This window comes from Microtus pennsylvanicus, chromosome 9 (genome assembly GCF_037038515.1).
Source record: "Microtus pennsylvanicus isolate mMicPen1 chromosome 9, mMicPen1.hap1, whole genome shotgun sequence".
In the NCBI taxonomy this organism is placed as follows: domain Eukaryota; kingdom Metazoa; phylum Chordata; class Mammalia; order Rodentia; family Cricetidae; genus Microtus; species Microtus pennsylvanicus.
In genome coordinates this window covers 45,535,402-45,548,664 of record NC_134587.1, presented here as the reverse complement: position 1 = coordinate 45,548,664, position 13,263 = coordinate 45,535,402, and the positions used below count along the sequence as shown (strand labels likewise).

The 13,263-nt window shown below is 51.1% G+C and overlaps 1 protein-coding gene across 2 annotated transcripts in view; it reads right to left on the bottom strand.

Moving 5' to 3' along the window:
• Positions 1-13,263, bottom strand: part of Usp20 (ubiquitin specific peptidase 20) — a 31,886-nt gene that overhangs the window by 17,267 nt on the left and 1,356 nt on the right. The window contains exons 2-9 of one of the 2 annotated variants that reach the window (XM_075985740.1): positions 8,157-8,236; positions 6,122-6,169; positions 5,419-5,515; positions 4,533-4,586; positions 2,315-2,377; positions 1,898-2,029; positions 637-733; positions 189-258 (exon numbers count right to left, since the gene is read on the bottom strand). In XM_075985740.1, coding sequence (XP_075841855.1) covers positions 189-258; positions 637-733; positions 1,898-2,029; positions 2,315-2,377; positions 4,533-4,586; positions 5,419-5,499 — 497 coding nt within the window. In that variant the 5' untranslated portion in view covers positions 5,500-5,515; positions 6,122-6,169; positions 8,157-8,236. The remainder of the gene's footprint in view (positions 1-188; positions 259-636; positions 734-1,897; positions 2,030-2,314; positions 2,378-4,532; positions 4,587-5,418; positions 5,516-6,121; positions 6,170-8,156; positions 8,237-13,263) is intronic. The other variant, XM_075985741.1, reaches the window with a different exon arrangement.

The following is a 13,263-nucleotide window of genomic DNA, read 5'->3' as shown; positions in this document are numbered from 1 at the left end:
TATCATGCCTCCTCCTCCCTGGTCCTGTGAGGGACGGCAGTCACTGGGCATGCCTGGGTTTAGGGGTTTGGAAGTGTGTCTATCCCATGTCTATGGCCAGTGTGCAATGCACAGAGCGGAGACTGCTACTCCTTCTAGGGTTTTGCCTGGGACAGCTCCTGCCCTTCCCTCAGGAGAGGACAACCTACCAATTAGACAAGGCCTGCAGGGCAGCATTCATGTAGCAGGAGTTTCCCAGATTCTTCATGCCCGTGAGGCCTGAAAACAACATGGAGAAGAACTGAGAGCCCTGCCCAGAGGGCCCTCACAAGCTCCTCTGCTGAGCTCTAGCCACCCCAAGTCCGCGGCAAATCTGTATCCCACCCCAGAGATCTCCCAGAAGTCAGCACGGCTGTTGCTCAGAACACCTAAGCAGGGTTGGGTGTGCCACATAAAAGGGCCCCTTAGCTACTCTGCCCAGCTCACACTCCAAACCACACAGACGAGGAGGCCACACACACAGCTTCAAGCAGCTGAGAGAGAGGAGCACATCTCTAGGGACAGCACGTCCTGTGTGTCTCCCACCCTGCTCACTGCACCACGGCAGACGGAGCCAGCAGAGACAAGCCCCTGGCTTCCCGTGCTGTCTGCCATTACCTCGAGGTTTCAGGTCATCATCCTCAGACTCAGACTCTCCTTCGTCAGCCACAGCAATAGGGACGGCTCTCAGAGAGTAGGAGGGTGGTGGGGAGTCCTGTGTTAAAGACCCAAGTGAGGAAATTGGGGTGAAGAGGGGGACCTGAATGCACTCACCTCCTCCCAAGGGAAGCATTACAGCCCCTCAGCATACAGCCAGTACTAAGTGAGCCCAACAAAGCCAAGGGTGTCATGCAAGGGGAGACTGGGGACCATCTCTGGGAACTGCCGTACTTGTAATTTGTAAGAACTGTGTTCCTTTAGAAGACATTGGGGGTGGGGAGGAGTGAAGAAAACCACACAATCCCAGTTTCCTGAGCAAGCACTGCTAACTGCGGTACACTTCTGTACATTTTTACCATTTAACACACACCAACAAGGGACATCATACAATGTCACAGCCTGAAAACCTTCAGGGCCGGGGAGTCATCTCAGTGGGGAGGAGAACACACTGCTCTTGCAGAGGACTCACACCAGGAGGCTCACAACCGCAACCCCAGCGCCAGGGCTCTGATAATTCCCTCTTGCCTCCTTAGGCTCCTGAACTCATGCACACAAACACACCTGCACACGCAGAAGAAAAATACAATCTTCTACCCCCTTCTTTTTAAAAACTAAAAACAAAGACTTCACAAACATCTCCCGGTCACACTGTACTCAATAGACACTTTTAGCTATGGCATGCCGTCTCAGCAAGGAGGCAACAGAGCCACATGCACACATCCCCACCTGTACATATCCACACACCCACAGACCACACACATCTTGCCCACACCACCCCATAACTCCCTGTTCTTCCAGGGTTGCTAATCTAGCCTTACAGATGGGCTTGCTGACCCCTACAAATACCCAGGCAGGCCAGGGCTGAGTCTGCCATCCTGAGGAAGTCTCTGCTGCTGGAAGAGCTGTTCTCTCACAGGGGCGTCCACAGAGGAGCAGGCCACAGTAACTACTCTCAGGTTCCTCAGGATACACTTTAGGTGTGGGACCTGCCAGGGACTACCTGTGACTCTGCTGGGCCCTTCCAGAGCCATGAATGGAGCCATGCACTTCCCCAGTCTTCCCTGCTCCTGCTCCTCTGTGTTCTCACAGCCCTACATGGGCCCTGACACAACTGGGCTCAGTGAGTACTTGCTGACCAGAGCTCCTTGTCACATACTTCCGCTGGACCCCCTGGCTCAGATCATACTGCCAACAACCAGCCCGAGCACTGTGCTCCTACCTGCTCTGAGAGCTTGGCTGAGGAGCTGGACAGGTGGACTGCCAGGCGCTGTTCCAGGAAGACTTCACGCTCACAGGCGTAGCACCACACCCGGAACGTCGTCAGGTTCACAGTCAGGTTGTGCTTTTTCACCTGCAGGGTAAGAGCCTAAATAAGGTTCAAGACAACTTGGCCAAGCAGGTGCCCTGACCCAACATGGCCCCCCACCACCCAGGAAGAGGCGGCCTGGTCAGTGTCCAGGAGCTGAGGCTAGCCCATCCTCCATCCACCAGACAGGGACAGTGTGGGCCTGCTGTCCTTTTAGCAATTCCACAGCAACTGTGCAGTAACCGACCCCTCTTTTCTCAAGGCCCAGGGCAGGTGAAGCCAGGAGGCCGTGGCAAGGGCTGTGCCCTGCCTTCCCATCCCCACACCCACCTGTGCATGAATGGTGCTGTGGTCAGCAAAGGACTCTCCACAGCCAACATAGGGGCAGGTGACCTGGAGAGAGAGCCAGTGTCAGCAAAGTAACTCTAGCTACCCCAAGGCAGTGTGACTTGGTGCTATCCAACATGTGACTGAGGAGCTCCCATCCCAAAATAACAAAAGTCTAGTAATCAAAGATGAATGTGGCCACCAAAATAAGTGGCCCTGCACTGAGTTAAGTAGACACTGTGCCCAGATGCTGGGGCCAGTGCCTGTCCCTTTACTTCATGAGCAAGGAACAAGGGACACTGAATGGGCATGGGGTATTCAAAATACAGGGTGGCAACAGCCGGAGTCCAGCACTAACCCAATGTCCCATAACCGGGTCAGATCACCTCTGACCCACCTTTTGCCTCACTTTTGTCTCTCCCAGAACCACCTTCCCTGCAAACCCAGCTTCAGAGTCTCCTTCATGGGCCTTTTCCCCAGTCTGGAAGTCAGCCACCACAGTCCCCCTTCTCCAGGAGTGCCTGGTGTCATGGACAGTCTAGGAATGACCTTTGGCCATGACCTGAAAGCCATGGTCAAAGCACACCGTTGCTGTATCAGGCTCCCACATCTGTCCTTTGGAGGACCTGGGGTTCCCATGAAGCAGGAGCACGTCTCTGTGAGCCCTTCTGGTTGTCTCCTGGGTACCCGGTGGACTACAATCCTGCTCATTTCTGAGTGACAGGTCAAGGTCCCTCTGGGGTCCTAGAACTTCTGCACAGACTTATTCTTTTGTTTCTGCTGGTGACAGGCAGGCCAGATAACCCGGGTGGCTATGCAGACCAGGCTGAAAGCAAACCTGTGACAATCTTCCTGCCTTGGCTCTCACATGCTAGAGTACAGTCTGCATTATCACACCCAGAGTGCTGCAGTCATTTTGTTTAAGATTTATTTTTCTGAGCATGGTGGTGCACGCCTTTGGGAGGCATTTGGGAGGCAGAGGAGGGTAAATCTCTATGAGTATGAGGCCAGCCTGATCTAGAGAGTGAGTTCCAGGACAGCCAGGGCTGTGTAGAGAGATCCTGAAAATAAATGAATGAATGAATGAATGAATGAATGAATGAATGAATGAACGGGAAATTTGGAGGGCTGGGTTACACGCCTGTAATCTCAGCACTTGGGAGGCAGAGGCAGGTGGACCTCTGATTTCGAAGCTAACAAAGGAGTTGTAGCACAGCCAGGGGCTACACAGAGAAACCCTGTCTCAAAAAAAAAGAGGGGGTATTTGTTTTTTAAAAAAACAGGGGTCTCGGGCTGGAGAGATGGCTCAGTGGTTAAGAGCATTGCCTGCTCTTCCAAAGGTCCTGAGTTCAATTCCCGGCAACCGCATGGTGGCTCACAACCATCTGTAATGAGGTCTGCTGCCCTCTTCTGGTCTGCAGACACACATAGACAGAATATTGTATACTGTATACATAATAAATAAATAAATAAATAAATAAATAAATAAATAAATAAATAAATAACAAAAAAACAGGGGTCTCTCTATTTAGCCCTGGCTGTCTAGTGTATACTGTGTAGACCAGGTTAGCCTTGAACTCACAGAAATCCTCCTGCCTCTGCTTTCTGAGTGGTGAAATTAAAGAGGTGCATTACCACACATGGACTTTTGAGAAAATTTAAATAACATTTTTGAGCATGATTATAAAATCTACCCCATATTTATAGAATATTTGACTACTACTTGAAATACAGAGAAAAATGGAAATTACTTGAAATTCTACACCCCAGAGAAAAGTGGCATATCTTGATACATCTACCTTTATTCTTTTTTCTTTGAGACAGAGTTCATGTAGCTCAGGCTATCCTAAAACTAGCTATATAGACCAGGATGTACCACCACAACTACCCACTTCTACTCTCTGATGACAACAATCGCAACACTGAGGGACTCCCTGGATGCTAACAAGGGACCGCATCCGTCTGGTTATTCTACCCTGTCCCCACAACAGGGCCTGTGGGCAGTGGACCACACAGTGAAGTCAGGCCTGGCTAGGAAGCCCGACCAGCAAGACTCCACAAAAGAAGAGTTCGTGGAGACAGAATCATTGGCCCAGAGCCTCCTCCAGCTTGATGTTTTCAGCCCGAGTAGCCATCCCAGGGACTGTCCCTGGGGCCTGAACTTGTAGCATTGAGGCTAGGTACTCCCAGGCCAGAGTTCAGACTCGTGAGGATTCTTTACCTGGAGGCAGGCCCATAGGTTAGGTCCAGCAACACCACAGGACTGGCAGGTTCCCTGAGAGATGGAGGGAGGGAAGAGAGAAAGGTGTAAGCGGCCAAGGGGGTGAAACACAGGAACTCCTCTCTACCAGCCGCTGCTCACTCCCTTGACTTCAGAGGCCTTCCTTTCCCAACCTACTACCTACACTGGGGCCTGTGGGCACTTTCATCTGAGTGAGGTGAGGTGTTTTGTTTTTTTCGAGACAGGCTTTCTCTGTGTTAAAGTCCTAGCTGTCCTGGAACTCTCTCTGTAGACCAGGCTGACCTGGAACTCACAGAGATCCTCCTGCCTCTGCCTCCCAGGTGCTGGGATTAAAGAAGTACACACACCTGACAACCCAGGGCCTTGCTTACGCCCAGGCATGGAGCCACACCCTCAGTCCATGCAGTCTTCTTACAGAATTTCACATCAACAACCAGATGACATGACTACATGTCACTCAGGGAAGAAGCTCACCTTCCCCTGCAGGAACCCCGAGCAAGCTAGGGGCACATCTGTGAGAGCATATGGGAGGCTAGGGTGTGGCTCAGCCGTTCTGCACTTGTCCAGAGCGCCAGAAGAAAAAACAAGAACCACCTCTGTATGCCCATCCCTTCCTTCTGAAGGCTGTGCACCCAGTGGGAATGGATGGTGCCATTAGTGATTCTCAGGGGCTTGATCTAAACTGATTAATGGCAGCAGAACCCAAGGCCTGGAAGAAAGCTCTCAAGCAGATGCCAGCAGGGCCATTACACACAGAAGGCTTTGCAGAGCTGGGGGCAGGGCAATGCTGCCCTGCCTCACAAAGTCTCCCCAAGCCCATAGCAGCCCAAGGCTGAACCCCAATTCCGGAGGACTGTTCCTCTACCTGAGACTTAAGCAGCAAGTCCTCTTTGGTCACCTCCCCTATGGAGTCAAGGTGAGGGCAGATGTCTCTGGCATCTCCCATTCTGGCCCAGGCTCCCCTGTAAGGAGACACAGCAGGTTAGAGGCAATCCCCCCCCCCCCCGACACACACAATGACACCACAGGGGACCAGAGGTTACTGGCATGGCTGGTTGCAATCCCAGCTCCACTTCACAGCAGCTGGTAACCCAGCAAGATGTTTCACCTCCCTGGGCCTCCCTTTCTTAGTCTGAGAAGAAAACAGCTGCCTCACTGGGTTGGTATGATGGTTCACAGAATTAAAGGGTATCAGGGCAGGGCTGGCACACGGCTTGACAGACAGCATTCTGAACAATGCTGGCTGGCTACGAGGCTTAGGTTCACTGGTGGGGAGACACTGGAATCATGCCAATCCCTCAGAAACTGCACACCACCCTGTCCAGACCCATGGAAGCTGTTGGAGATTCGTGTCTGTGATCTACTCCACCGACTGGGCAGGCAGAGGAATGGCTGGCTTTCAAAACTGCCTTCTCTGAACAGGCAGGGCCGTCTTCTAAGAAGCCCAAAGGCGGCTGAGCATCCTGAAGCTGCAGTCTCAGCGGAGAAGCTCAACTGCAGGTCATATATCAAAGGCAGCACAAGTGGGACTACCTTCAGGAACACCTGAGCAATGACAGAAGACTCACCCAGGAAGCAGGATGGAAGAGGTCACCAAAGTGTCAACAGCAGTGTATCTGGGTGACAGATGTCATGGGGTAGGAAAGTTAGCTTTGCTGCTATAGTAAATGACACACTCATAGGAAAAGCAAACTCAGATGTTCTAAAAGTACTAGGCAGAGGAGATAGGTCCCTCTCTAAGGGTGACAGGCATGCCTTCACACACGACAGACTTCCCTCCACGGGTGACAGACATCCCTACACATACGACAGACTTCCCTCCAGACATGACATCCCTCCATGGGTGACAGACATCCCTCCACATACGACAGACTTCCCTCCACGCATGACATCCCTCCACACAAAACAGACATCACTCCTGATGTTCTTCTGCAAACTATTTCACTTTAAATCAGACAAAGAAAAGGCAATCTGTCTGAAAAGTCACCGCTCTGCCAGGTGGGGGCGCACTCTGGCCATCTAGGCTGTCGTCTGGCAGATGTGCTGCATTAGGCAAGCTGCGGGAGGGCACACAGGATATCCCCGCGTGTTTTTGCAAAGTCCTGGGAATCTGGCTATTTTAAAAGGAGACACCAGGGCTGTAGTGATTGTGTCTATAATCCCAGCAGGGCAATCACAGGCCAAAGTCTGGGACTGGAGACATGGCTCAGCAGTTAAGAACATTGGCTGCTTTTCCTGCGAACCTGGGTTTGGTTTCCAGCACTCTCACGGTGGGTGGCTCACAATCATCCCTAACTCCAGTTCCAGAGGATCAGACACCCCTTTCTGATCACTGCAGGTACCAGGCAAGCAAATACATATATCCTGGCAACACAATCACCACACACACACACACACACACACACACACACACACAATAAAATAAAATAAAATAGTGCAAAGAAAGTTTAATGTCCCCTCTGCTACACAAAAAGTTGGAGGCTATCCTGGAGTAAACAGCCAGGCAATGGTGGAGCACACGTTTAATCCCAGCACTCAGGAGGCAGAGGCAGGTGGATATATGTGAGTTTGAGGCCAGCCTGGTCTACAAGAGCTAGTTCCAGGACAGGCTTGTACAGGCTCCAACTACAGAGAAACCTTGTCTTGAAAAACAACAAATAAATAAATACAAAGCCAGGCTTAGTGGCACGCCTTTTAGCCTGGACTACAGAGCGAGTTCCAGGACAGCTATGGTTACATCGATCCTGTCTCAAAAGAAAGTCAGGGGAGGAGTTCAAAATAAATAACAACCAAAAAACCTGTTTCAGTGCTTTAATACTTGAACAGAATTAGTCTAGGAACCTGACAGCTGATTCTGGCTCAAACTTTTGCTAAGAAAGACTCAAATAAGCCACAGGTGTAGGTGGAGCCTAGAGCGCCCTCAGCAACAGCCAGGGCTACATTTCCCCAGGAGCCCAAAGGTCGACACAGTGCACCCCCTCTCCACCTCCAGGGTCAGCCAGGCAGCACATGAGACACTATGAGATGGTGCCAGCTACTAGGCCGAACAGAGTCCTGGGCCAGTCCAATAAAAGCCCTCTCTGTTATCTCGGCAGCTGTGACGGCCCCAGTAGCACAGACCAGGAGATCGTTGCTTCGTGTCTCAGCAATAGCCATCCCAGAGGGAGGGCTTCAGGCCTCGCTCACTTGTGAGTGCTCTCTTTCTCTCTCTAAGATGCGTTAATTTTTATTTGTGTGTGTGTGTGTAGGCCAGAGGACAACTACGGGAGTCACTTCTCCCCCTGCACTATGTGGGTCCCCAGGGCTGGAACGCAGGTTGGCAGGCTTTGGAGGTAAGCCCCTTGACCTGCAGAGCCATCCTGCTGGCCTCTGTTCTCTAGGAAAAAAAAAAAGCAAATAAAGGCATCTTTGTCACGCATTCCCCTTCACTTTATCCCAAGCATCCTGAGACCAGTATAGCTTCGCTCCCCTTCTGCCTCAAATGGCAAATGCCCAGCATAAGAGCCACATATCATCAGCAAAAGCGACCTGTGACATGTGAGTATAATCCCGTGCCTTCTAGGACAGCCAGCTCCTCTGGAAATATTTGAGGGGTACACCTACCTGTGTCAATGGCACATGCAGGAGTCGGCCAGCACAGACATCCTCTGTTGACAGTCACGGGCTGCTGAGGAGGCCTGCACCTGGGGTAAATGAAATATTTCATACAGAATCTACTTTAAAATTCCTCTTGGTTGAAAACATCCCACACCGTCTGGGGAGCACACATAGTATAGGCTGCCTGGGGCTTCCACAGGCTTTGTGTTTCTCATGGACAGTGACACTGTCCTTCCAGGCTGGGTACAGAACTGGCAGGCCCTCTGGAGAGGCGTCTGAGCCCTCCACACATGCCACCAAGTCCCTCAGATTACCTTTGGAGCCTTTCTGAAGCCCCAGTCTTCAGTCACCGGGGGGCTACAGCACCACTAGGGTCATCAGAGTTGCCGCTGCCCCGGCTTCCTAGGTGGGCCACAGTCTCCAGATGTGGGCAGTCCAAAGAGGGACGGGTAGTTGGAAGGTAACTTAAAATGGCCACATGACAACAACAGGGTTCAAAGTTCTAAATTCCAAACCTTACTGGAAGCCAGGTTTTTTTTGGTCTGTTCAGAGGCTAAAGCTGTGCTGGCACTGTCCCAATGCTATTTTGGGCAGAGGTGGGGTTTTAGTGTCTCTGCCACATGCGCCAGCATTCCAGAGGGGTGTGCTGAGGAAGGAGGAGTTGGATTATGATCTTGGTGCCCAGAACAGAATGACAATGACAGGCCTTTTTTTTTTTCACACGAAGTCTCACTATGTAGCCAAGGCTGGCCTAGAATTCATTGTATAGTCCAAGTGGGCTTCAAACTCATGATATTCCTTCCTTGGGGCCCTCGTGTGCTGGGACTGCAGACAAGCATCCACATACCCAGTGTCAGACCCACTTTTAATTCCCAAGAGCAAATGGAGTCCAGTTTCTACAAATTGAGAGAAAAAAATCCCCACAGCTAACAAGCCTCAGAATGGTCAGTGCCCCTATTCCTCCCAGAAAGAGACAGGTAGCATGCCATTGAGTTTGTCCTATCAGCTTTGCAATCAGTGCTGGTCCACACAGAACCTAACTTTAAATCATCTGCTAATCTTTCCAAATGACAGACATAAGTAGCGTGGATATATGGGTCACATCAAGGACCCTACAAGACAACCTTGGCCCACTGCATCACTTGCTGCGTATTTGATTCTGGAGCATGGCCATGGCACCCACAGTTGCACACAATGTAATTTAAATGAGAGAGAGTAACCCCTGGCCCATGCCGTCACCTCAGTACTCAGCTGCTGAGGCAGGAGGATTTCGAATTCCAGATTTGCCTGGGCTACAGAGAAGGGCCTTTTCCCATGCAGAGCAGAGGGGGCGCACACCTTTAATCCCAGCACTTATGTCAGGAGGCAGAGGCAGGCGGGTCTCTGTGAGTTCAAGGCCAGCCTGGTCTACAGAGTGAGAACCAGGACATCCAGGGCTCCACAAGGGAAACTCTATCTCAGAACAAAACAAAAGCCACAGAGAAAGGGAAGGGAAACTGAGGAAGGGAGGGAAAAGGTGGCCTCTTTAAGAGGGGGAAAATCACTGAAAAATTAGTAAGTTAGCATATAGACTAGACATTAGATAATAACATTTTCAATAATTGACCTGGGGTGGCAGTGAGGGTGCACATGTGTGCTTGTGTGTGTGGAAGCCAGAGGCCAACCTTGGGTGTCACTTCTCTGGAGCTATTCACCTTGTTTCTTGAGACAGGGTCTCTCACAGAACTTGAAGCTCATTGGTTAAGCTAGACTGGCCAGTGAACCCTAAGGATCTCCCCGTCTTTACAGATGCACACCACACACCCAGATTTTTCTCCTGAGTTCTGATGACTGAACTCAGGTCCTCACGCTTGCTAGGCAAGAACTATACTGACCGAGCACCTCCACAGCACTGATAACAACTCAACTGTCCCACCCTACCCCCCAAATTCCTACACTGGCCTCCTAAGTGCCACCACCCTAGCAAAGACGGAGGTAAGGACTTTGGAGAAATAAGTAACAATCAGGTCTCTGTGGTGGGACTTATGCTTCTGAGTCTCAAGCACAAAGAAGATATGGAGGCTGTCACACAGCAAGGCCATACGAGTCCAGTGAAAAGGGTCTTCTGAAACCTTCATCCTGGGCTCCAACCTCCAGAACTTGAGACCATTAATTTTTGCTGTTTAAGCAGCCCCCCCCCCCGCCCCCGGTTGCACGCTGTCACAGCAGCCTTGGAGAACGGTTATTGTAAAGGCTTTACAGGAGCAAAGCATTCTCTGGCTGTGCGCAATGACATCCTCCCTTACTGCTGCTTGAGATACGTGGGATAAAAGGCCAGAATGTCTGTGCTTACTTTTCCATGAATCAGCAACAGCGACATTAGGAGAAGCAGATATGGAAAATAAAAGGGGGGAAAGCCAGTAATTAGTGAAGGCAGGAGAATGAGGGGTCATCGTGTTATTCAAGCAACCCTCTCTGGCAGGAATGGCAGCTTCGCTTCAGACAGAAGAGCAAAGCCACCTGCCTGAGGTCACACAGTTAGGAAGGGACACAGCTGGAAGGGGGCTGGTCTGGTGTGCCAGCAGGCCTCTAATAAAGACTGAAAGAGAAGATCCATGAAAGTACTAGGTGCTGTGTTCAGGCCCCGTGAAGAGCAGCTGGTCCCATTGGGCAACCGCCCTCAGGGACCCGCTAGACCACACCCTTATGTCTTGGAGCTGGAGAGTAGGGATGGAGGCAAAGAGCCCACCTCTCCTGCCCCGTCAGACCTGAGTGATGCAGCATAGGCTCTTGTACCTTCCCAGGGAGCTGGCAACAGGGAAGTCCCACCCTCAGGAGCGGAATGAGGGCGGGGCCTAGGAGAGGCAGTGCGGCTGCGCAATTACTCCGAAGGCCTGGGAGCCTCAGGTGCCCGTTACTCATCACTTTCCCCAGAGCTTCTGGTAATATTCCTCCGACTCCTAGGGAGTCGCTGATCCTTTGTGATCCGAAGGTGGCACTGCCGAGCCTCCACCCACACAGGTTCCCACAGCCACCATTCACAGATCCTCTCACTAGCCAACCACAGCCCCTTCCCCAGCACGCCACACCCCTTGCCTACAGGTGCACCTTCCTTTTCTCACTCTGTCCCCCACATTCCAGACACTGCCCACCTCCAGGACTAGTCCAACCTATCACACCTCCAGTTCTCCCTGCCCACCACGGACCCTACCTTAGGAGCTCTGCTAACCGCTCCAGGTCTTGAACTCTCCCAGGGTAAGCCAGCAGGACCCTCACAACTGCCCGGGGAAGCCATCCATCACCAAAGGTGGGGAAAGCGAGACTCGAGTACAGGAGCAAAGCTCTGGAGCCCCAGAGCCAGCACCCAAACTCAGGAGATCTGCCCTGCAGTCCGCGCTCTAAATGAACTGTGGCTTCCAATATCCCAAATGCGCCAGCCAGCAGGGCACAGGGATAATGTTCACCTCGAAGCTCCAGCCACGACTACACAGCAAGGTCCTCTTTTTTTTTTTTTTTTTTTTTTTTTTTTTTTTTTTTTTTTTTTTAGAAAAATAAAAGTGCCAGCCTGGGAGAATCCCAAACCTATACCCTTTCCTTTTCATTTATTCCTAAAAGGCAACAGTAGAGGGTGGCTCAGCCCTGTTCTGCACTTCTTGAAGTGGTGTGGAGCAGTGAATTGCTCTCTGAGGATGGCTCAGGAGAGGCTTGGAAAAAAGGCTTCTGTTGGAGCTAGGAGGTAGCCTGCCTAGCCTGGAGTTTCCTCTGTAGACCAAGCTGGCCTCAAACTCAGACTTCTGCCTGTCTGTGCCTCTGCCTCTCAAGTGCTGGGATTAAAAGCCTGTGCTATCACGCCTGCGTTTTTGTTTGTTTGTTTTTTAATGATTTCTTAATGTTAAGATAGTCAAATGTAGCCCAGACTCAGGCCAGGCTAGCCTCAAATTCTTTAAGTAGCTGAGTATGACCCTGAACTTCTGACCCTAATAAGGGTTGGGACTATGGCATGAAACAGTATGCCAGGCTTATGCAGTCCTGGAGATTGGACCCAGGGTGCACCATGCACACTAGGCAAAAACTCTACCAACTGAACCACATCCCCAATCCTTCAAAGATGAATCAATCTCTCTCTCTCTCTCTCTCTCTCTCTCTCTCTCTCTCTCTCTCTCTTTCTCTGTCTCTGAGACAGGGTTTCTCTGTGTACCCTGGCTGTCCTGGAACTTGCTCTGTAAACCAGACTGGTGTCAAATTCAGAGCTTTGCCTGCCTCTACCTCCTGAACAGCAGGATTAAAGGCCACCATCGCCACCATCATCAAACAAGCATTTCTTGAATGCTCACAATGGCAAGGGCCATCCAGATGTGAATGATCCTTGGGCATCCATCTAGCTCCACAGAGAAATCGGCACCCAGTCCTAACTTCCAAGCCAAACTAAAACCAGAGACTCCTCTTTGAAGTAGAAGAGGAAAAGCCCTAACTTTCCTGCAGGATCCCTCTGAGAAGCAGCCTCGCTTTCAAGAACAGGACTCAGGAGGGGCTGCTGTCTCTCCACCCAGGCACCCAAGTCAGATTCCCGGCTGCCACAGTCTGATGAGTACTCGTGTCAAACGAGAATCAACTCCATCTGCCACAGCCTAGGGAGTGGATATCACCTGCCATTCTGGCTTCCTTCAAGGAGGAGCGTGGGAGAGGGAGAACGGCTATGTATCAAATGTCCCTCTATATCTTCAAATAAGGACTGTCTGGAAATTCTCCTGACCATCTTGACTCTTTCCTTGAAGGTACCAGAGTGGCCCAGTACCCTAGGGGCTATGGGGCGGGCAGGGCATGGCCAGGCAGGGAAGTTAAGAACTACCTCTAAGCCCGTGAGAGTTGACCCTGGGTTCAAGTCTCCGTGTTGGTGCAGCAATTCCCAAGGAGTCTCTTTTTCAGCCAACAGAGACATGGCGTCCAGTAAGTATCATTTACATCTGAGGATGGCTGAAACACTGCGTGTGGGGGTGGGGGTCAAGACTTCAATACTTAATTCCTTTTTGATCAAAGCCAAAAGGCTGTTTCAAGACATTCCAGTCTTTTCTAAGGGGAATGATAACCTCAGAGAAAATTGTTCTGGAGAAAAGCCAAGGCATGGCAGACATGC